Source organism: Ruditapes philippinarum, unplaced genomic scaffold (genome assembly GCF_026571515.1).
Source record: "Ruditapes philippinarum isolate M1 unplaced genomic scaffold, ASM2657151v2 ctg1324_1_1_1_1, whole genome shotgun sequence".
In the NCBI taxonomy this organism is placed as follows: Eukaryota; Metazoa; Mollusca; class Bivalvia; order Venerida; family Veneridae; genus Ruditapes; species Ruditapes philippinarum.
In genome coordinates, this window is record NW_026859461.1 from 82,490 (window position 1) to 107,840 (window position 25,351).

The 25,351-nt window shown below is 36.1% G+C and overlaps 1 protein-coding gene across 1 annotated transcript in view; it reads left to right on the plus strand.

The window, feature by feature from the left end:
* LOC132756593 (acetyl-CoA acetyltransferase, mitochondrial-like) overlaps nucleotides 1–25,351 on the plus strand; it is a 119,040-nt gene that overhangs the window by 33,335 nt on the left and 60,354 nt on the right. The window contains exons 3-4 of the mRNA XM_060747696.1: nucleotides 1,759–1,876; nucleotides 18,399–18,494. Coding sequence (XP_060603679.1) covers nucleotides 1,759–1,876; nucleotides 18,399–18,494 — 214 coding nt within the window. The remainder of the gene's footprint in view (nucleotides 1–1,758; nucleotides 1,877–18,398; nucleotides 18,495–25,351) is intronic.

Genomic DNA, 25,351 nt, shown 5'->3' on the forward strand with positions numbered 1-25,351 from the left:
GAACTCAAACCATGCATTATTCTACAACAATGCACTCAGAATTGATATCTATTTCCTAATTATAACTTTACATAATGCTGTTATCAGACAATTTCTTTTGTTTGTTCTAATCAAATTTTGTCAGCTATAACCCAAGCAAATTTCCAGATTTCACAAAGAACTGGAGTAGATCTAGGTCATATTAGCCTTTAGAAATAATACTTGCAAACTCATTCACAGAATGCAGCTTTTTTGTGTCCCCCACTTTAGTGGCTGGCATTTAGATTTACCCTTGTTCGTCCGTCTGTCCGTCCAAGCAAACATTTTGTGTTTAGGGACTATATAACAGTAAAGAGAACAAAAGAGAACAGTATTCATTCCATGATCAAAGGGTTTATGGGCTAGTAGCCCATAAGGAAACAAAGAAAATAGCTCCTAAACCAAAAATGTTGGAACGTCCATCCGTCCGTCCGTCCGTTCGTCCTTCTGTCCGTTAGCAATTTGGTTTCCGGAGCATAACTTAAGTTCCATTTGGCCCACAATATTCAAACTTCATAGGATGATTGCTCATATTGGGTAGAAGACCCCTATTGATTTTGGGGTCATATGGTCAAAGGTCAAGGTCACTGTGACCTTAAAACTGAAAGTTCCATTTGGCCTACAGTGTTCAAACTTCGTAGGATGATTGTCCACATTGGGTAGAAGACGCCTATTGATTTTGGGGTCACAAGGTAAAAGGTCAAGGTCACTTTTACCTTAGAATTGAAAACAGTTTCTAGAGCATAACTTAAGTTCCATTTAGCCCACAGTGTTCATACTTCAAAGGATGATTGTCCATATTGGGTAGAAGACCCCTATTGATTTTGGGGTCACAAGGTCAAGGTCACTATTACTTAAAACTGAAAACAGTTTTCGGAACATAACTTAAGTATCATTTGGCCTACTGTGTTTAAACTTCATAGTATGATTGTCCATATTGGGTAGAAGACCCCTAATGATTTTGGGGTCACAAGGTCAAAGGTCAAGGTCACTATTACCTTAGAATTGAAAACAGTTTCTGGGGCATAACTTAAGTTCCATTTGGACCACAATATTGAAACTTCAAAGGAGGATTGTTATTTGAAGGAGGTAATACTTTATTTAATTCCCATGTCTTACAAATGCTTCATCTTTACTAAAAATAAAAAAATCACTTTCGGGCATATAATGCTCTGCCTAGCGGAGCTCTTGTTCTCAAATGCAATCTTGTTTTTTTTATTTACCTTTCAATGGCTGCATGAAATATTATGAAAAATGTTGATACCAGACTTGAAAAACCTTTGGATATGGATATGTTTTTAATAGTATGATATTTATTTTAAGGATTTGAATGCATCAAATTCAAGTTTATTTTGTACCATAATGATTCAATATAAATCTAATACAAAAAATAAAATAAAATTTTATATGATATACATACGATTATATTTGCTTTACAGGGATTCTTATTATTTACATCAAATATTTTAAGTACCTATGTGTATTTGCAATTGGTTAGATATTATTCCTTCACACAGTTTTACTGTATACCTGTATATGTTAAGTCACAATGGTATAAAGAGAGATAGATGGTATTTAAATTTTATTTTTCTATGAGACTGTATTAAGAGACTCCCTGTCATATGTGACCTTTTTCTGAAGATCCCTTTGAAAGTCACATATGACAGTCTCGACTGTACTTTAAAAAATAACAATTGTATGTCACTTTTCTTCATATTTATGTTATATATTGACCCCTAGGATGTAGTTATAGCCAGTGCAGTACGTACCCCAGTTGGATCCTTTCTCGGTAGTCTTGCTCCTCTTCCTGCTACAAGGCTTGGCTCCATCGCCATTCAGGCTGCCATAGAAAGAGCAGGTACATACATTATTATGGTTTTAAGGTTTGATGTAATGGCAGTTAACAAATTTTGATATATGAATTTTTTAGCTCAACATTTCTTTGAAAAAAAAAAGAAATAGAGGTATTGTTACAGTCATACCGGCATTGCCGTTACCATCCTCAAACTGTAACATTGATCATAACGTTTTAAGTTCTTGGTATATTGTCTTCATGCTTAGCCACAAAAACCCTTGGGACCTTTAAGTAGATCTGAATAACTTTGACCTTCATTCATAAATTACCTTGATCTTCAAGGTCAAATGTCTAAATTTTGCTTGTTGTTTTGCAGACTTTTGCTATTAGAGGCTATAATTTTGCTATTTTTGAATGGATTGTCTTCATATTTGAACATAATAATCTATAAGGATAGACCGTCAAGTAAATAACACAAACCTTGACTTTCATTTATAAATGACTTGACCTTGGAAGGTCAAATTATTGAAATTTTCATATATTTTTTCTGTTACTGGCTACAAATTTGTTAATAATGAATGGATTGACTTCATATTATAACACAACATTCTTTAGGATAAGACCCTCAAATTGACGTTGGTACTTTTATGACCTTGACCTTGAAGGTTAAGTTTTTAATTTTCACTGATTTTTGTTTTGATTGAGGGTAACTTGGTAATTAGTCCCCTACCAGTTCAACTGAAGGGACTTTAGGTTTACCCTCCGTCCATCTGTCAGTACAAACCCAGAGGTACTTTTGTGACTTGGAGAACAATAGGTAACAATTAATTCTCTTTGATCCTACTCATGCAGTTTTTACTTGTGTGTCTTTTTATGCCACTACAGCAATTGTGATGCGGTGGCATATAGCGATTCACCTGTGTGTGTTTGTATGTATGTTTGTGTGTTCTATAGATTATATAGTGAACTATCTTGTGAAAAACCACTAGTCTAATTTCAACCAAACTTGGCATGATTGATCCTTGGGTAAAGGGCTTCCAAAGTTTTTCAAAGAATTTCATTCCATGCAGAAATCTAGTTGCCATGGCAACCAAAAGGAATTATAAGAATATATTTAAAAAATCTTCTTGTAAAGACCCAAAAGGCCTAGAGCTTAGATATTTTGCATAAGGCATTGTCTGGTAGACCTTTACCAAGATTGTTCAAATTATAGCCATACGGTTAAAATTGGCCCTGCCCCGGGTTGATTGATTTTCACTATTATGTACATATGGTAAAAACTTAAAATACCTTCTTGTCTGAAGGTACAAGGCTTAGAGGTTTGATATTTGGTATGTGATAAAGTTTTTTAACTTTTTACTATATACAGATAAGGAAAATCTATGACCCCCGGGGCAGGGCTGATTTTGACACGAGAGGCAAAATTTGAATAACTTTGGTAGAATTACTATAGACCATCTATGTAACTCTACCAAAGTTGTTCAAATTTTGCCTCTCGTGTCAAAATCAGCCCTGCCCCGGGGGTCATAGATTTTCTTTATCTGTATATAGTAAAAACTTAAAAAAAAATCATCTTCTCTTAATTTACAAATGCTAGAGGTTAGATATTTTGCAAGAAACATTATGTAGTGAACCTCTAGCAAGATTGTTCAAATTATACCCTGGGGCCCCGAGGGTCATTGATTTGCACTATGTATATACAGTAAGAAATAAAAAATCCTCTTGTCTGAAGGTACAAGACTTAGAGCTTTAATGTTTGTTATGTGATATCATCTATAGGTACTCTACCAAAGTTGTTCAAATTTTGCCTCTAGTGTCAAATAAGCCCCGCCCCGGGGGTCATAGGTTTTCCATATATGTATATTGTAAAAACTTTAAAAATTGTCTTCTCTAAATTTACAAAGGCTAGAGGTTAGATATTTTGCATGAAACATTGTGTAGTGAACCTTTTGCAAGATTGTACAAATTATAGTCCTGGGGTCAAAATTGGCCCCAACCCTAGGGGTCATTGATTTTCACTATGTACATATAGTAAAAAATTAAAAAATCTTCTTGTCTGAAGGTACAAGACTTAGAGCTTTGATATTTGGTATATAATATCATCTATGGGTCCTCTACTAAAGTTGTTTTAATTATGCCCCTAGTGTTAAAATTGCCCTGCCCCAGAGGCGGTAGTTTTCCTTATATGTATAAAGTAAAAACTTGATAAATCTTCTTCTCTGAATTGACAAAGGCTAGAGGTTAAATATATGGCCTGAGACTTTGCGAAGTGAACCTCTACCAAGATTGTTCAAATTATAGCCTTGGGGTCAAAATTGGCCCTGCCCAGGGTCATTGATATTCACTATATACATGTAGTAAAAAAATTAAAAATCTTCTTGTCTGAAGGTACAAGGCATAGTGCTTTGATGTTTGTAATATAATATCATCTATAGGTCCTCTACCAACGTTGTTCAAATTATTCCCTTGGCCTTGCCTGGGGGCATTGAAATTCATTATGTACACAATAGTAAAAACAGAAACTAAAACAAATGTTTTCTGAATTGGAGAAAGCTACAGCTTAGATATTTGACATGAAATGTTTTTGGTGGACCTGTATCAAGATTGTTTTGAATTAAATCCTTGGGTCAACATTTTGCCTTGCCCAAGGGGACAGTGACCTACTTCCTTGTCCTTCCTTCCTTGTACAGCAATGAAATTTTGACCATGTGCACAGTTTTAGTTGTGAAATTGAACTTTGATATTGTAGTCATGAAATTTAGGCTGTGTGAAATATGACATTCACCACCAAATTCACTAGACTTAACTGCATTGATATATTCCTTACTCTGATCTTTTATTTGAATAACAATAGATTGAAACCACTAATCTGATAATAAGAATTAGATAGGTCAGGGATCTATGCATTATGACAATCTTCAATTGTATAGAAACAAAAAAATCTGTTCCTACAGTACTATTTAGTATTGTATAAATGTGGTGGCATAGCATTTTTCACAAATGCTATCTTGTTTTAAGCCTTGTGTGACTAAAAAAATCAAAGGAAACGTCACAGACGTACCATTTTGTAAGTTTGTCCGTCCATTAGGTTGTCTTCCCGTCCCCATTAAGTTTGTCATACTTCAGAGGTCAAACTACTGGTGGGATTTCAACCAAACTTTACAGGAGTGATCAGTACCATCCCTAGTTGTGCACATCATCGGCATGTTCCGCTTCGATGAACAAAATGGCCACCAGAGCTAAAAAAGAAGAATAATCTTGTCCGCCCTTCACATTTCAAACTACTGGTGGGATTTCAACCAAACTTTACAGAAGTAATCAGTACCATTCCTAGTTGTGCACATCACCTGTATGTTCTGCTTCGCTGCACAAAATTGCGGCCAGAGCTAAAAATAGATAATTCTTGTCCAGCCTTCACAGGTCAAACTACTGGTGGGATTTCAACCAAACTTTACAGGAGTGATCAGTACTATCCCTAGTTGTGCACATCAACGGCACGTTCTGCTTCGCTGCAATAAATGGCCGCCAGAGCTAAAAAAAGAAAAATCTTGTCTGGCTTTCACAGGTCCAGCTACTGGTGAGATTTCAATGAAACCTCACATACATAGTTATACCCCGGGGGGTATACTGGAATCAGCTTGTCCGTTCGTCTGTCCCGCCGTCTGGATGTCTGGCCGTCCGTCGTTTTTAGCTCGACTATACAAAGTATATGGAGAGCTGTCCTACTCGCCCCGGTGTCCGCGTCCAGATTTCAGATTAAAGTTTTGGTACAGTAAAATATTTTTCACTATAACTTTGTCATTTCTTAAGGTATCAACTTCAAACTTCATATATATGTTCCTTATCATCAACCACATCTTATGTCACAAGGTTCATAACTCTAGCACCAATATTTTCAGATTTATCTCCCCTTGAACTTAGAATTTTCCTTGAAAAATACTATTTTTTAGTGTTACTTTTTTATTTCTTAAGGGATCAACATCATACTTTAAATATATGTACCTTATCATCATCCCCATCTTATGTGACAAGGTTCATAACTTTAGCACCAATATTTTCAGATTTATCTCCCCTTGAACTTTATTTTTTACTGTTACTTCTTTATTTCTTAAGGGATCAACTTCATACTTCTAATAAATGTACCTTATCATCTTCCACATCTTATGTGACAAGGTTCATAACTCTAGCACCAATATTGCAAGAATTATCTCCCCATCAACTTGTTATTTTTTACATAACTTTTTTTGTTTTAAAGGTATCTACCTCAAACTTCAAATACTTATTCCTTGTAATCAATTATATTTTATGTGACAATGTTCATTACTCTTGAAGTAATCTTTACAGATTTATCTCCCTTTGAACTTAGGATTTTCTTTAAGAAATATTATAACTTTGTTACTTTTTAAGGTATCTACTTCAAACTTCAAATATATACTTCTTATCATAACATACATGCTGTGTGACAAGGTTCATAACTCTAGCAGGACTATTTCTAGAATTATTTCCCTTGATCTTGGAATTTATTTTAACAAATGTTATTTTTTTATTATAACTTAATACATAATTATACATAATTGATTTTTCTTTCATAGTTTTGTCCTTACTGCGTCCAGTATTTTATTAGACGAGCTTGGCTGTCTCCTGTGACAGCTCTTGTTCCTTGTCCGCCCAATAACTTAAGATTCCTTTGACCCACAGTCTTTATATTTGGCATGGAGGTTAGTCATGACAAGTAGATGACCCCTATTGATTTTGAGGTCACTGGGTCAAAGGTCAAGGTCACAGGGGCCTTGACTATAAAAAGCTTGTCCGCCCAATAACTTAAGATTCCTTTGACCCATAGTCTTCATATTTGGCATGGAGGTTAGTCATGACCATAAGGTGACCCCTATTGATTTTGAGGTCACTTGGTCAAAGGTCAAGGTCACAGGGGCCTTGACTATAAAAATCTTGTCCGCCCAATAACTTAAGATTCCTTTGACACACAGTCTTCATATTTGGCATGGAGGTTAGTCATGACCATAAGGTGACTCCTATTGATTTTGAGGTCACTGGGTCAAAGGTCACAGGGGTCTTGACTATAAAAAGCTTGTCCGCTCAATAACTTAAGATTCCTTTGACCCGTAGTCTTCATATTTGGCATGGAGGTTGATCATGTCCATAAGGTGAACCCTATTGATTTTGAGGTCACTGGGTCAAAGGTCAAGGTCACAGGGGCCATGACTATAAAAAAGCTTGTCCGCTCAATAACTTAAGATTCTTTTGACCCACAGTCTTCATATTTGGCATGGAGATTAGTCATGAGAAATAGATGACCCCTATTGATTTTGAGGTCACTGGGTCAAAGGTCAAGGTCACAGGGGCCTGGACTATAAAAAGCTTGTCCGCTCAATAACTAAAGTAGTTTAGAGCGGAGGAAGGTAGTCTAGTACTGGTGTAACTCTCCAGGAACGATGGTTAGGAAACTACTCGCCTATATAACTGAAATACTGTTGGAAAATGGCGTAAAATGAAACAAACAAATAAACAAACAATAACTAAGGATTCCTTTGACCCACAGTCTTCATATTTGGCATGGAGGTTGGTCATGACAAGTAAATGACCCCTATTTATTTTGAGGTCACTGGGTCAAAGGTCACAGGGGCCTTGGCTATAAAAAGCTTGTCCGCCCAATAACTTAAGATTCCTTTGACCCACAGTCTTCATATTTGGCATGGAGGTTGATCATGACCATAAGGTGACCCCTATTGATTTTGAGGTCAAAGGTCAAGGTCACAGGGACCTTCACTTAAAAAGTTTTTTCCCCTCAATTGCTTAAGAATGCCTGTCAGCAGTGTATTGATTTTGACATATTCACATTTGAAGAATGTAGAATACATAACTTAGCAATGCAATGGCTTAGTAACCTCAGATTTGGCAGGGAGGTTGTCCTTGAGCTCTAAATGGCCACTGTTGATTCTTACAAAGTGGTATGCGGGGGGTATTCAAGCCATGTTAGTGGCAGTTCTAGGAGACATATGTTTTTCTGATAAAAACCTTTCTAGTTATCACTCAAATTGTTTGGGAGAAGGCTTGACTATTTCGAGAATTATGTCCCCCTTGAACTTAGATTTTTTTGTAGAAATTATTATTGTGCCCCCACTTTAGGGTCGGGGGGGGGGGGAGGGCATTTAGATACCCTTGTCTGTCTAGTTGTCCGTCTCTTGTGTCGCACATAGCTCAAAAGTATTTGACCTAGAGTCATGAAACCTTGCAGGAATGTTGCTAAGCATGTGAAGTTGTGCACCTGGGTATTTTCATGTGGATTTATTAAGTATTTTTAGAGTAATTGTCCTTGACTTAGTAAAAATTTGCAATTTTCTAATTGTGTTGCACATAGCTCAAAAAGTATTAGACCTAGGGTCATGAAACTTTACATTAATGTTGATCAGCATGTTGAATTGTGTGCCTGGGTATTTTCATGTGGATTTATTGAGTATTTTTAGAGTCATTGCCCTTGACTGTGTCACAATTAACTCAAAAAGTATTTGACCTATAGTCATGAAACTTTTCAGGAATGTTGATCAGCATTTGTAATAGTGCACCTGGGTATTTATATGTGGATTTATTTAGTATTCTTAGAGTTTGTAAAAATTTGCAATTTTCAACCTAACATGTAGCTCAAAAGTATTTGACTTTAAATTTGATAAAATTAAATAAAACAACAAGGATTTTTTTTCATGCTCTGTATGCCAGCATGTGACTTAAATGGTCCAGTAAAAACTCGCTAAACCGGAAGTGTTCTGGGCCAGCATAAATTTCCAGTTTAAAACGGATTTCAGACTGCAAAGTTTTCCTCCTTTACTATCATTATAGTACAAAAACTTTAGTAAGACAAAATCTTTTTATATAATGTTGATGATATTTATTTCTTTGTGAGTCAAAATATTAAGTTGAAGAAAGATTTGATTTTTAGCTCACCTGTCACTTGTGACAGGGTGAGCTTTTGTGATCGCTTTTCGTCTGGCGTCCGGCCGGCGTCCGTCCGGCGTCCGTCCGTAAACTTTTACTTTAAATGACATCTCCTCATAAACCACTAAGCCAATTTCATCCAAACTTAACAGGAATGTTCCTTTGGTGATCACCTTTAAAAATTGTTCAAAGAATTCAATTCCATGCAGAACTCTGGTTGCCATGGCAACCGAAAGAAAAAACTTAAAAAATCTTCTTTTAAAGATCCCAAAGAGCTTGAGCTTAGATATTCAGCATGAAACATCTTCTAATAAGTGTGTACCAAGTTTGTTCAAATAAAAGCCCTGGGGTCAAAATTGGCCCGCCCCAAGGGGTCATTGGTTTTCCCTATATGCATAAAGTAAAATCTTAATAAATCTTCTTTTAAATATCTCAAAGAGCTAGAGCCAAGATATTTAGCATGAAACATGTTCTAATGGGTGTCTACCAAGTTTGTTCAAATAAAAGCCCTGGGGTCAAAATTGGCCCCGCCCCGGGGATCATTGATTTTCCCTATATGTGTATAGCAAAAATTTAAAAAATCTTCTTTGAAAAAAACCAAAAAACTAGAGTTTAGATATTAAGCATGAAATATCTTCTAGTAAGTGTCGACAAAGTTTGTTCAAATAAAGCCCTGGGGTCAAAACTGGCAGCCATGCCCATGGGTTGTCATTGTTTTTAACTGTATGTGTATAGCCCTTGGGTGAAATTTGGCCCTGCGAGGGGGGGGTGGCGGGAGAAATCATTGTTTTTCATTATATGTGTGTAGCAAAAACTTAACATCGTGAAAGATTTTCTAATGAGTGTCTTCCAAGTTTTTTCAAATAAAAGCCCTGGGGTCAAAATTGGCCCCGCCCAGGGGGATCATTGATTTTCCCTATATGTGTATAGAAAAAAATAAAAAAATCTTCTTTGAAAAAACCCAAATAGCTAGAGTTTAGATATTAAGCATGAAACATGTTCTAGTGAGTGTCTACAAAGTTTGTTCAAATAAAAGCCCTGGGGTCAAAATTGGCCCCAACCCGGAGGTCATTGACATTCCTGATATATGTATTGCAAGAATTTTAAAAATCTTTTTTGAAAAAACCCAAATAGCTAGAGTTTAGATATTAAGCATGAAACATGTTCCAGTGAGTGTCTACAAAGTTTGTTCAAATAAAACCCATGGTGTCAAAATTGGCCCTGGGGGGTCATTGATTTTCCTGATATGTGTATAACAAAAACTAAAAAATCTTCTTTGAAAAAACCCAAAAAACTAGAGTTTAGATATTTAGCATGAAATATCTTCTAGTAAGTGTCGACAAAGTTTGTTCAAATAAAGCCCTGGGGTCAAAACTGGCAGCCATGCCCATGGGTTGTCATTGTTTTTAACTGTATGTGTATAGCCCTTGGGTGAAATTTGGCCCTGCGAGGGGGGGGTGGCGGGAGAAATCATTGTTTTTCATTATATGTGTGTAGCAAAAACTTAACATCGTGAAAGATTTTCTAATGAGTGTCTTCCAAGTTTTTTCAAATAAAAGTCCTGGGGTTTAAACTGGCCCCGCTCCGGGGGCCTATATACAGGTGAGCTACCTCAGGACCATCATGGCCCTCTTGTTTTTTATTTTCATGGAGTTTGTTAACTTTTACACAATTTTGCAAAAGCAAAATTTCATTTGTCATCTCCATTGAGTAAATATTTGAGTTACGATAGATGCATTTTTATTGGATCTCCATCAGAAAAAAAAAGACCTGGTGTAATTGGTCATTAGACTCTTGAAAATGTAAGAACTTGTGTAATTTCTTTATCTTAATAAACATGTAGTATACTTTTTATGTCCCCACAAAGTGGGAGCATATAGCGTTGCACTTGTCCGTCTGTCCGTCAGTCCGTCCGTATGTCCCGAAATCTTGTGAACGCAACTCCTCTTAAACCGGATCGCAGATTTTGCTTTAACTTTCAGGGATGAGCAACCTTAATGTGTAGATGGTAGTAAAGGAAGGAATTTTTGCTGCGACCAAATTTAAGAGAATTATGGCCCTTTGCTGATTTTTTCACTATATACTATGTAGAAATTTCGTGAATGCAACTCCTCTTAAACTGGATGGCAGATTTTGCTTTAACTTCCAGGGATGGACAACCTTAATGTATAGATGGCAGTAAAGGAAGGAATTTTCGCTGCGACCAAATTTAACAGAATTATGGTCCTTTGTTGATTTTTAGTTTTCAACTTGTGGCACATGTAGTCCAAAAAATATTTGACCTAGTCATAAGATTGACAGAACAGTGGCGTGTGGGGGCATCCGTGTCCTATGGACACAATTCTAATTATACCCCCGCACAACAAAGTTGTAAGGGGGGTATACTGGAATCAGCTTGTCCGTCCGGCTGTCCGTCCGGCCGTCCGTCCGTCGGTTTTTTCTTGTCCGCCCAATAACTTAAGATTCCTTTGACCCACAGTCTTCATATTTGGCATGGAGGTTAGTCACGATTAGTAGATGACCCATATTGATTTTGAGGTCACTAGGTCAAAGGTCAAGGTCACAGGGGCCTTGACTTCAAAAAGCTTGTCCGCCCAATAACTTAAGATTCCTTTGACCTACAGTCGTCATATTTGGCATGGAGGTTAGTCATGATTAGTAGATGACCCCTATTGATTTTGAGGTCACTAGGTCAAAGGTCAAGGTCACAGGGGCCTTGACTTCAAAAAGCTTGTCCGCCCAATAACTTAAGATTCCTTTGACCTACAGTCGTCATATTTGGCATGGAGGTTAGTCATGATTAGTAGATGACCCCTATTGATTTTGAGGTCACTAGGTCAAAGGTCAAGGTCACAGGGGCCTTGACTTCAAAAAGCTTGTCCGCCCAATAACTTCAGATTCCTTTGACTTACAGTCGTCATATTTGGCATGGAGGTTAGTCATGATTAGTAGATGACCCCTATTGATTTTGAGGTCACCAGGTCAAAGGTCAAGGTCACAGGGGCCTTGACTTGAAAAAGCTTGTCCGCCCAATAACTTCAGATTCCTTTGACCTACAGTCGTCATATTTGGAATGGAGGTTAGTCATGATTAGTAGATGACTCCTATTGATTTTGAGGTCACCAGGTCAAAGGTCAAGGTTACAGGGGCCTTGACTACAAAAAGCTTGTCCGCCCAATAACTTAAGATTCCTTTGACCCACAGTCTTCATATTTGGCATGGAGGTTAGTCATGATTAGTAGATGACCCCTATTGACTTTGAGGTCACCAGGTCAAAGGTCAAGGTCACAAGGGCCTTGACTTCAAAAAGCTTGTCTGCCCAATAACTTAAGATTCCTTTGACCCACAGTCTTCATATTTGGCATGGAGGTTAGTCATGATTAATAGATGACCCCTATTGACTTTGAGGTCACCAGGTCAAAGGTCAAGGTCACAGGGGCCTTGACTTCAAAAAGCTTGTCCGCCCTATAACTTAAGATTCCTTTGACCCACAGTCTTCATATTTGGTATGGAGGTTAGTCATGATTAGTAGATGACCCCTATTGATTTTGAGGTCACCAGGTCAAAGGTCAAGGTCACAGGGACTTTGACATCAAAAAGTTTGTCTGCCAAATAACTTTAGATTCCTTTGACCCGCATCTTCATATTTGGCATGGATGTTGATCATGATTAGTAGATGACCCCTTTTGATTTTGAGGTCACTGGATCAAAGGTCAAGGTCATAGGGACTTTGACTTCAAAAAGTTTGTCCACCCATTAACTTAAGATTCCTTTGACCCACAGTCTTCATATTTGGCATGGATGTTGATCATGACTATAAGGTGACCCCTATTGATTTTGAAGTCACTGGGTCAAAGGTCAAGGTCACAGGGACCTTGACAAAAAAAATCTTTTCTTCTCAATTGCTAAAGAATGTCCTGTCCGCAATGTATTGATTTTGACATTTTCACATTTGAAGCATGTAGAATACATAACTTAGCAATGCACTGGCTTAGTAACCTCAGATTTTGCAGGGAGGTTGTCCTTGAGCTCTAAATGGCCACTGTTGATTCTGACAAAGTGGTATGCGGGGGTATTCACGCCATGATAGTGGCAGTTCTAGTTAAATCAATGTTTTGCTAATTGAAATCAATTGATCAAAGACTGATTTTTACTCTAACAGCTAATTATCTAATAATTATGCCCCCACTTCAAAGAAAAGGGGGTATATTGCTTTCCATTTGTCTGTCTGTCGGTCGTAGACCAAATGGTTTCCGAGTGATAACTAAAGAACCCTTAGGCTAAGGGACTTCAAACTTGGTATGGTGATTGGCCATGACCAGTAGATGACCCCTATTGATTTTTGGGTCAAGGGGTCAAAGGTCAAGGTCACATAGACCTTGTAAGTAAAAACGGTTTCCGATCAATAACTAAAGAATGCTTAGGCCTAGGAACTTCAAACTTGGTATGATGATTGGTTATGACCAGTAGATGACCCCTATTGATTTTGGGTTCAAGAGGTCAAAGGTCAAGGTCACATTGACCTTTTAGGTAAAAACGGTTTCCAATCAATAACTAAAGAACGCTTAGGCCAAGGAACTTTAAACTTGGTATGATGATTGGTCATGACCAGCAGATGACCCCTATTGATTTTGGGGTCAAGGGGTCAAAGGTCAAGGTCACATTGACCTTTTAGGTAAAAACGATTTCCGATCAATAACTAAAGAACGCTTAGGCCTAGGAACTTCAAACTAAGTGTGATGATTGGTCATGACCAGCAGATGACCCCTTTTGATTTTGCGGTCAAAGGTCAAGGTCACATTGACCTTGTAAGTAAAAACGGTTTCTTATCAATAACTAAAGAAAGCTTAGGCTTAGGAACTTTAAACTTGGTATGATGATTGGCCATGACCAGTAGATGACCCCTATTGATTTTGGGTTCAAGGGGTCAAAGGTCAAGGTCACATTGACCTAGTAGGTAAAAACGGTTTCCGATCAATAACTAAAGAAAGCTTAGGCCTAGGAACTTCAAACTTGCTGTGATGATTGGTCATGACCAACAGATGTTCCAGATTTTGGGGTCAAGGAGTCAGTGACATATTGACCTTGTACTTAAAGGTGGTTTCTGACCAATAACTCAACAACTCAAGTTGCCATGGTTGATATTTTTATTAGTCCCCTACCGGTTTACCGTAGGGGACTTTAGGTTTACCCTCCGTCCGTCTGTCCGTCTGTCTGTCCGTCCGTCCGTCCGCACTCACAGGAGAGTAATTATGTGGCTAGAGGGACAATAGGTTCTCTTTGATGTCATTCATTCCGTAATGCTTTTATGTGGCTATTTTTCTTTTGCGTGGCTAAAAGAACAATAGAGAGAACAATAGAGTAGCCACATAATTACTGTCCTGTGAGAACGTCCGTCCGTCCGTCCGTCCGTCCACAAAACTGGATCCCGCGATAACGCAAAAAGTACTGAAAATATTTTAATGAAACTTGATATATGGATAGATGGCAGTATGGAGATTATGCACGTCTTTTTCTTTTATTCTTATGTTGAAAATTCTGGTTGCTATGGCAACAAATAGACTGAAAATATGGCAAATTTTACACATAACCTGGATCCCGCGATAACGCAAAAAGTACTGAAAATATTTTTAGGAAACTTGATATATAGATAGATGGCAGTATGGAGATTATGCACGTCTTTTTCATTTTTTCCTATGCTGAAAATTCTGGTTGCTATGGCAACAAATAGACTGCAAATATGCCAAATTTTACACATAACCTGGATCCAGTGATAACGCAAAAAGTACTGAAATATTTTTATGTAACTTGACATATGGGTAGATGGCAGTATGGTAATTATGCACATCCTTTTCTTATCTTCCTATGTTGAAAATTCTGGTTGCTATGGTAACAAATAGACTGAATTTCAAGATTTCTGATTCTAGTTTTTTCAAGTTTTTTTCACTTTAAGTTCTTCATTTCTTAAGGTATTTTCTTCAAACTTTAAATATAATTTGCTAGTCATCAACCACATCATATGTGACAAGGTTTACAACACAGCACAAAATTTATCAGAATTACCTCCCTTTAACTTAAAATTTTCATGAAAAAACATTGTTTTTTTAATAACTTCTTTTTTTTTTAAATGTATCTACTTCAAACTTCATATAAATGTTTCTTATTATCACTCAATATTTGTGAGTGTTAAATACTCTAGCAAGACTATTACCAGAATTATGCCCCTTTTGAACTTAGACTTTTTTTTGTGAAATTGGTAATTTTTACTCCAACTTCTTCAATCATGATAGGATTTTCTTCAAACTCCCACATCATAATAATATGACAAAGTTTATAAATCTAACATCCATATTTCCAGAATTATCTCTTCCTTAAACTTTTAATTTTTTCTATTTGTTCTTTTAACTTTCATTTACTTCAAATTCAAAATAAACATTCAATATTCATACCTTCATTACTAATTGTTCTTTGTAACACTCACATCATGTATGACATCGTGATCTCCTTTTTAAAAATTTTGCTTTTAAAAATGTTATATTTTGATAACAGGGATGTTTAAAAAATAACTTTAGAGTGTCCTTCAGTCCGTCTCTCTGTACATAAAAACTGTTTCCTGTGATCACTTTAAAAGAACTTTTTCAACAAATTTACTTAAAATAGAAACATAAGTGAATGGCCAATGGCCCTTCAGAATGTTGCTTGGGCTCTTACCGGTAGGGGACTTATGGATTGCTTGCAATACTATGATAATTGCTTGTATTCAACTAAAAATGCTTTTGGTATACTAATTGAAGGTCTGATGTAATATAACAACTTGGGTGTCATTATGAGGCCTACATGATTTATAAAATTTATGCATATATTATTTGGTAAGATTTGTAATAACTTAAATTGCTGCACACAACCTATGGGGTCACAATTACTATTACCTTGTGACTAGTCATGACCAGTAGATAACCCTTATTCATTTTTGTGTCGCCTCTACGGAGTAGTGGCGACAAAATAGGGATTCACTTCTGCCCGTCCTTTTTCCCTGTTTGTCCGTCTGTCGTCTGTCTGTCTGTCTGGTCCTGTTTTTTCCGTCCGTCACAAAAAACTTTGTCCGGACTACTCCTCATAAACTACTGGTGCAATTTCATCCAAAACTTTACAGGAATGATCAGTACCAAGTCTAGTTGTGCATATTGTCAGGATTTTCCGGTTCAATGATTTTTTGTCAGAGTTATGGCCCCCCCCTTTTAATAATTTTTTAATTTTAAAGTTTGTCCGGACTACTTCTCTTTTTTACCACTAATGCAATTTTTCAATGAAACCCTTTACAGGATTGATTGTAGTCAAGTCCTTGCGCCATATTGCACGGGTTTTCCCGTTTGAATGATTTTTGGCCTATTTATGGCCCTTTTGATAAAAAGGCTTTCTTTTTCTGTGGGTGTTGCCAGATAACACAAAAGCTTTCCGGACTACCCTCAAAACTCTGTTGCAATTTTCATCCAAAACTTTACAGGAAAATGGATTATTACCCAAGGGTCTAGTTGTGCATTATTGTCAGCATTTTTCCCGGTTCCCAATTTTATTTTTGTTTAGTTATGGCCCTTTAATAATTTTTTATTTTTAAAGTTTTTCCCAGACTACTTTTCTTATACCACTTATGCATTTCAATGAAACTTTTACAGGATTGATCTGTAGACTCAAGTCCTTGCGCATTAATTGCACGGGTTTTTCCGGGGTTTTGGAATGATTTTTGGCCTAGTTATGGGCCCTTTGATAAAAAAGGTTTTTTTTCGGTGTTTTTGCCCAGATACGCAAAACCTTGTCCGGACTACTCCTCATTAAACTTATGGTGCAATTTTTACCATCAAATTTTTACAGGAATAATCAGTAACAAAGTGGTTAGTTTTTAGTTGTGCACTTTTCCTTTCGGTCTGTCCTTTTTCTGGTCAAAAATTTTTGGGTCCCAATTTTTAAAAGGGGCCTTTCATGGGGCGACACATGTGATTACTGATCGCTCTTGTTTGTTTACTGGGTCTGAAGTCATGCATAATAACCTGATCACATGACTAATTGGCTGCAGATAGGGGGCATACATGTTTTACAAACATATCTTGTTATCTTCTTCAAAGAAATCATCCCGTATTACATGTATAAATAAACTAACTCCGGAATTATGAATATTTGTTTTTTCCCCAGCCACAAACAGTTACAGTTACAACTTGGAAAATATGTACAACAAGTTTACTAATCTATTGTGATGGGTAGTGCACCATGAAGCTGCCGTTAAAGTTTGTTTGTTCCTACAGATTAGTTGGGAAAAACCCATATTTGCTGAGTTCCGGATAACATCTGTTGTTCAAACCAATCATAAAAACTGTAATTTTCACACCTTTCAAATGTTGTCCAATAAATATGTGAAATATTCAATTATGATTGACAATACACTATCATCTTATTTTCCTATGGGTTTACACGGGTAAAATTACATTGAAAATAAACAAAAATTCTGCTGAAATTATTTCTGTTTGTTGATTGATAGTTTCTGGTTTTCATAAGCTTTTTTTGTACAAAGAAATGGAAGGTTAAAGAAATCAGGATCAGGAAAGAACAGAATTTGTAGAGGATTCTGGAATTTAGAGTTCTGGCTTAGTGAGTTTACACTGTATTAACAATCAGTTCTACTGGCATGCGAGCATTTCCCGTACAGAAGCAGTACCCGTATTTTTCATTTAAACGCTTGATTTTTACATGCATTCTTTAGAAATTCATTTCAAATCAAGCAGATACATAAACGAGACAAAATCTAAGTGTCAGTTCGACAGTACGTATAAAAAGTCTCATTTTAAATCACTTTCACCTGTGCATTGTCAAAACGTGACCTTGTTTTATCTGGGGGATTCCGTCCTTGCGCGCTTGCGCAAACATACTTACTCGTGAGGCATGTTAAAGGGTTTTCCACTAATACCACCTGTTTACAGATAAGAAGGCAATGTGATGAAAACTTGTTTAATTATCATAATTTTGACCAATATTACTATATAAAATAATTTTATGGCCTTGGTGCATAAAATATCATGCATACAAGCATGCCATTGCATGTGAATGCATTGGGGGTAACGGTACCGGGTAATAGATACACGCGTTAAGTCTGCTTTCTATTTCCTGAATTACATCTATTTATCTCTTAGAAAATGGTCTGTTCAACAATTATAAATGAAAAATAGGTTCGATATAATAAAATTGTATAATTATAATGGGTTAAATTTTATGTACGGAAACTACTTCTCTTCATACAAAATAATGGATAATTTCGGTACCCCATATGATGCCTCATAACTAAGGGTTATTCTATGTTAAGAACATGATGGAATTTCCATGATTTGTTTGACGAGCCGAATATTGATGTGTAACATTCAATTTTTTGGTGAGTGAGCGTAATAAAAAATAATGTTTAAGTAACTACGATTTTTGTACGGGAACTGCTCGCATGCCAGTATACTTGAGCATAAAATATACCTTTAAAGTTTAATACTAGTATTATAACTCTCATACATGCAGATTTAATTTGTTAATAAAGACAAGTGCTGTAAATAAGTGACAATTGAAGTAATTGTTGTATGCAGTTGGTTTCTTTTCCTCAAAGGAATTCCAAAGGATGCTGTACAGGAGGTGTATATGGGCAATGTGTTACAAGGCATGGAAGGGCAGGCCCCTTGTAGACAGGCAACTTTGGGAGCAGGTAAAATATTTTTATGCCACCATAGCATCAGCATATTTTGCATAAGGTATTCTCAGGTGGACCTCTACCAAGATTGTTTAGATAAGAGCCCTGGGGTAAAAATTTACTCTGCCCAAGGGTTAATGTGTTTTCCTTATATTTATACACTTAAAAATCTTTTTCTTCAAAACTACAAGTGCTAAGTTTAGATATTTAGTATGAAACATTAAAAGTGAACCTCTACTTCCCGGGTGTAGATATTCCAAGGTTTTTGGCTCAGAGTATTGGAACGAGAAAATGCAAAACTTTGCTATTAAGAAAACCTTGGAAAAATAGGGAGAGGGTATAAAACCTTGTAAAAAATTTCCGAGGTTTTTTTTTAAAAAAAACCTCGTAAAAAATAAGACCTCGGAGTATTGGAACGATTTCCAAGGATTTCAGAATAAAAACCTCGTAAAATAATTTCCCAGGATTTTTTTTTAGCTCACCTGTCAAAGTGACAGGGTGAGCTTTTGTGATCGCTTTTCGTCCGGCGTCCGGCCGTCTGACGTCCGTCCTCCGTCAGTAAACTTTTGCTTTAAATGACATCTCCTCATAAACCACTGAGCCAATTTCATCCAAACTTCACAGGAATGTTCCTTTGGTGGTCACCTTTAATAATTGTTCAAAGAATTTTATTCCATGCAGAACTCTGGTTGCCATGGCAACCAAAAGAAAAATCTTTAAATATCTTCTTTTAAACAACCCTAAGAGCTAGAGTTAAGATATTTGGCTTGAAACATCTTCTAGTGAGTGTCTACCAAGTTTGTACAAATAAAAGCCGTTTGGTCAAAATTGGCCCTGCCCCAAGTGTCCCCAAGTTTTTCCCTCACCGTCACAGGGGTCACATGTGTAAAGTGCTTGGATACAATACCTGAAATAAATAATGTTAATATTTAATAAAGTACAGCCATTGAAAGAAGTTAAAAAAATACAATTGTATAAAATCACTACTGGGCACTTCCCTCTCCATGTGGTCAGGCTCAACAACTTCAAACTTGCCTTACAACATTGAATTTTTGACTCTAGAAGCCAGGATGGGCTTCTTCCCTCTGAGGGAGCTATTCAGCCCAGGATTAAGGAACACCTGTGGTTATACTCAGGACAGTACAGTATGTGTAGGCAATCAGAATTACATCATTTAATTTCTTTTTTATTCATCAATAAAAACAAACTAATACATTCCTTATGTTTCCATAGACAAAAATATAAGTTGATATATTGTTTTAAAAGATCAGCACTTGTGTATTAAAGGAAATATATCTTTTGAGTGATCCAAAACTACTATAATGACAAGTTGTTTAGATAGCTATTGTTTAAAATGAAGGCTTTAATATTTTCAAATGACCTTTTCTGTAGTAACTTTAAATGTTTGTCTAATTTGTTTTGAAATAATGAATTTAATTTTTTTCATGTTGATTTTTATTTTTTATTCATCAGTATTTAGTGTTAAGATTTCAAGAAAAAACTTTTGTTAGCAGTGTGACAATTCTGCAATGTTTAGAAAATAAGCAACGTCTGTTACTATTATTTTAGATTATGTCATATGGATGTTCCAACCTAAAGCACTCTAAAAATATTGCAAAAAATAACACTTTTTATAAGGTGATTCTGATTGCCTACACTGACTGTATCTGTCTGCTCAAAGGGGCATAAAATGTTTTCCTGCAACAATAAAGCTGAAGAGTCATCTGATATTACATTGACAGCATTTCAAGTATCAATAATAACAAGGGTGCCATAGTCACAAAATACGCCCGTTTACGAAAGCTTTAGATGGAGATGGGGGCATTATGGATAAGTGTTATCTAGCATGCAAGTTTTTATCATTGGCACTGTGTTGTTAAATGAACCTTAAAACAAATCAGTAGGGAAGATATGCACAGGATGTGTGACCTTGACCTTGGTCGCAGGTACCTGAATTTTATGCACGGCACTCAGCCTCACAATGATGAACATCTGTGCCAAATTATATTGAAATCCCTCTATGCATGTAGAAGGTTTGCTCCAGACAAGTGTTTTGCTATGAGCTCTAACTGTGACCTTCACCTTGACCTAGAGACTTGGTTCATGTGCAGGGCACTACGTCTCATGGTGGTGAACAATTCTATAAAGTAACATTAAAATTCCTCCATGCATGTAGAAAATATGCTCCGGACAACATCTGGATATTTAATCATCTCCAGTGACCTTGACCTTGCAAATATTAACCTAAATTAAATGTGTCAAACCTGTAGTCATGATAGTTACCATTTGTGCTACAATCCATCAATAAATGATGACTAAATGGTCCCTATACACATCTTCAAATTTTTATCTGAACTTAGACCTCTATGTGTAACCTTGACTTTGGTCGCAGGGATCTGAATTTTGCGTGCGACACTCAGCCTCACAATGGTGAACATTTGTGCCAAGTTATATTGAAATCCCCCAATGAATGTAGAAGTTTTGCTCCCGACAAGCCTTTTTCAATGAGCTCTAAGTGTGACCTTGACCTTTGACCTGGATCATGCATGGAGCAATACATATCATGGTGGTGAACATTTCCATATAGTATTATAAAAATTCTTCCATACATGTGGGAGATATGCTCCAGACAAAATCTCGATATTTCACCATCTTTTGTGACCTTGACCTTGCAAATATTGACCTAAAGTACATGTGTCATAGCCGTAGTCATGATAATGACCATTTGTGTTACAATCCCTCAATAAATGATGATAAAATCGTCCCTATACACATCTTCATATTTTTATCTAAACTTTGACCTCTATGTGTGACCTTGACCTTGGCTGCAGGGACCTGAATTTTGTGCGCGACACTCCGCTTCATAATGGTGAACATTTGTGCCAAGTTATATTGAAATCCCTCTATGCATGTGGAAGTTTTGCTCTGGACAAGTGTTTTTCAATGAGCTCTAAGTGTCACCTTGACCTTTGACCTAGAGACCTAGTTCATATGCGTGACATGGCTTCTCATAATGGTGAACATTTCTATGAAATTTCAATAAAATCCCTCCATGCGTGTAGGAGATATGCTCCGGACAAAATCTGGATATTTCATCATCTTTAGTGACCTTGACCTTGTATATATTGACCTAAATTCAATGTATCACAGCCATAGTCTTGATTATGACCATTTGTGTTACAATCCCTCAATAAATGATGACTCAATGGTCCATATACACATCTTCATATTTTTATCTGAACTTTGACCTTGGCCGCAAGGACCTGAATCTTGCGCATGTCACTCCGCCTCACAATGGTGAACATTTGTGCCAAGTAATATTGAAAATCCTCTCTACATGTGGAAGTTTTGCTCCGGACAAGCATTTTTCAATGAGCTCTAAGTGTGACCTTGACCTTTGACCTAGAGACCTGGTTCATGTGCGCGACACTGCTCCTCATAGGGGTGAACATTTCTATGAAGTTTCATTAAAATCCCTCCATACATGTAGGAGATATGCTCCGGACAAAATTGGACGCCGCCCGACCGCCAGGGGCGTTCCCATAATACGTCCCGTTTTTCAAACGGGGGTATAAAAATCAGTTCCAGATACCATCATTCATTTAAATTTCAAATTGAAACTTTCAAAACCTAGTTTTAAAACAAAAAACATACTTTAGTATATTCCTTGAAGCCTTTCCTGGTCTACAGTTGGCTTCCTTTGTGCCAATGCCAATGACTTTCCAGTATATTCCTCTGCTTTATTATGCCCCCGCCATGTAATGGCCGGGGCATATAGTGTTACCCTGTTCCGTCATTCCGTCCTTCTGTCATTCCGTCATCATCAGTTTCCGTTCATTATCTTAAGAACGGTTGCACACATTCAACTCAAATTTGACATATGGATATGTCATGAGAAAATACAGGTCAAGTTTGAATTTGGTCATGGTTCGATGATTTTTGGCAGAGTTATGCCCCTTTTACTTTGAAAATAATATGAAATTTCAGTTTCCGTTCATTATCTCCCCAACGGTACAACACATTCAACTCAAACTTGACATATGGATATGTCATGAGAAAATACAGGTCAAGTTTGAATTTGGTCATGGTTCGATGATTTTTGGCAGAGTTATGCCCCTTTTACTTTGAAAATAATATGAAATTTCAGTTTCCGTTCATTATCTCCCCAACGGTACAACACATTCAACTCAAACTTGACATATGGATATGTCATGAGAAAATACAGGTCAAGTTCGAATTTGGTCATGGTTCGATGATTTTTGGCAGAGTTATGCCCCTTTTACTTTGAAAATAATATGAAATTTTCAGTTTCCGTTCATTATCTCCCGAACGGTACAACATATTCAACTCAAACTTGACATATGGATATGTCATGAGAAAATACAGGTCAAGTTCGAATTTGGTCGTGGTTCGATGATTTTTGGCAGAGTTATGCCCCTTTTACTTTGAAAATAATATGAAATTTTCAGTTTCTGTTCATTATCTCCCCAAAGGTACAACACATTCAACTCAAACTTGACATATGGATGTGTCAAAGGAATGTGCAGGTCAAGTTCAAATTTGGTCATGGTTCAATGATTTTTGGCAGAGTAATGCCCCTTTCACTTTGAAAGTAATATGAAATTTTCAGTTTTTGTTTATTATCTCCCCAATGGTACAACACATTCAACTCAAATTTGACATATGGATATGTTTTTGGAATGCCCAGGCCAAGTTCGAGTTTGGTCATGGTTCAATGATTTTTGGCAGAGTAATGCCCCTTTCACTTTGAAAATAATATGAAATTTACAGCTTCTGTTCATTTTCTACCCAACAGTGTTACATATTCAACTTAAATTTGACATATGGATATGTCAAAGGAATGGGCAGGTCAAGTTGGAATTTGGTCATGGTTTGATGATTTTTTGGCAGAGTTATGTCCCTTTCACTTTGAAAATAATATTGATACATGTTAGGAATAAGCAGTTTAAGTTTGAATTTGGTTGTAGTTCAATGATTTAAGACAAACTTATCTTTCCTGAATGTTGGAAAAATTTTGAACTTTCACTTTCAGCACTCTTACTTTTAGCCATTATTTTGGCTACAAATATGCAATATGCTATTTTTAAAAGGTTTAGACTGAATAATTTCAATGCCTTGAACATTGTATGAAAATGGTTTGTGTTAACATTGAAAAGTTTTAAGGGCTTTGAACTTAAAATGAAAAAAATAATTAAAGCACCATCTGAAATTTTGGCTGCATGCGGGGGCATCCGTGGCATGATGACACATTTCTAGTACTATGATAAGACACTGGATTGCCATCTTCTTGTAGTTTGGAACACCTGCAAACTTGCTTTTAATCTGACTCTGTAACTAAATATTTGTAGATTCAAATAATAGATGAAAGATGAAAGTTTATGAATAATGTCATCATAGTTTGGTGCATTCATCTTGTTAATACAATCATAGACAAACATAACATTCATCAGTATAAATAAAATCATAAAATATCTTCTAAACAATTGTATTTAAACTAGCTTACAAAGGTTAAAAATATAGATCTAAAATAGTTTGTATTTAATACTTGTTTGAAGAAAAAAACACAGTTTTTCTGCATAAATGTATCTAAAAGTTATTTACCTGAACCTTTTTCACTATTATGTTTCTTTTATCTTCCTGTCTCAGGTCATTGATCTTTAGGTTCAATTACAACAACCAAACATTTCCTGAATCTTGTCACACTTAGATAAACGTTTTCTTTGAAAATTCCATAATATGCTCCCTAACATTTAAAACAAGATATTTCCAAAATTGCTTAAATAAATCCATGTTTCCACTATTTCCAACTATAACCACTTGACCCACTATTGTCTGAGATTCAAATTTTTCAACAGTATGTCGGATAGGTTTATTATTATGTGAAACAGGGGTGGTCCCAAAATATCAAAGCCACCATCATTTTAATTTTACATTTATTGAAGGTACAAAAATATCAATTGATAAATAAATGTAAAAGTTGAAAATTTTAATCAGTTCTTGAAAGAGAATCACTGTTGCAATGTCATTTTAGACTTATTGCTTTGGAATGTATAAAAACCCAGACTCCCCCTGAATAATCACATGGAACAATCTGGCCTATCCCAGAATGCCCAATGAGAAGATTGATCATGCTTAGATAGAGGAAACCACCTGGGGTGCCATTAGTTTTATCTGATCAGTGTGTTATATTCTGTGTGTGAAATCTTAGTGGATGTAGTATTTATTTATCCTAATTATAAGAAATTAACAAGCATACTGGTTATTATATTTCAGACATTTAATTGTACATAATTATATTTAAAGGACAATTAATAAATTTGTATGTTTATTGTACACATAAATTAATGGCATAGTAAATTGTAATCTGAATGTAACATGTCACAGATTTTTTTGTAGAATATACTATTTTATATGGCATGTATTATAGTTTTGCTCTTACATTATTCTTAAAAATGGAGAAGATATCTAGGAACGATTATTATAAATAATAAAAAAATTTTTACAAATTTTTTGTCTAAAGTCTTTCTGATCATCAGTTATTTGAATAGTATTTCATTTATTATCATTAGATGCAATACATTTATAGCCATTAATAAATGTATTTTATTGATTTAAATTTTCCATGTTTTCACACTTGATTCTTCCCAAATAAATTGCTTCAGAAATTTAAAGAAAAAAATTATAGAGAAGGTAGTTGGCCATTGACAATGTCCATACTGAAAATTGATTTCCCTGGACCATGCTGTCGTGCATGGACTAACCATGGACAACTGTTTGCTCTGACCATGGATTAAATAAATATCCATAGGCAATCTACAGCCGGGTTGGTAGCTTGGTTTGAGTAAATCTGC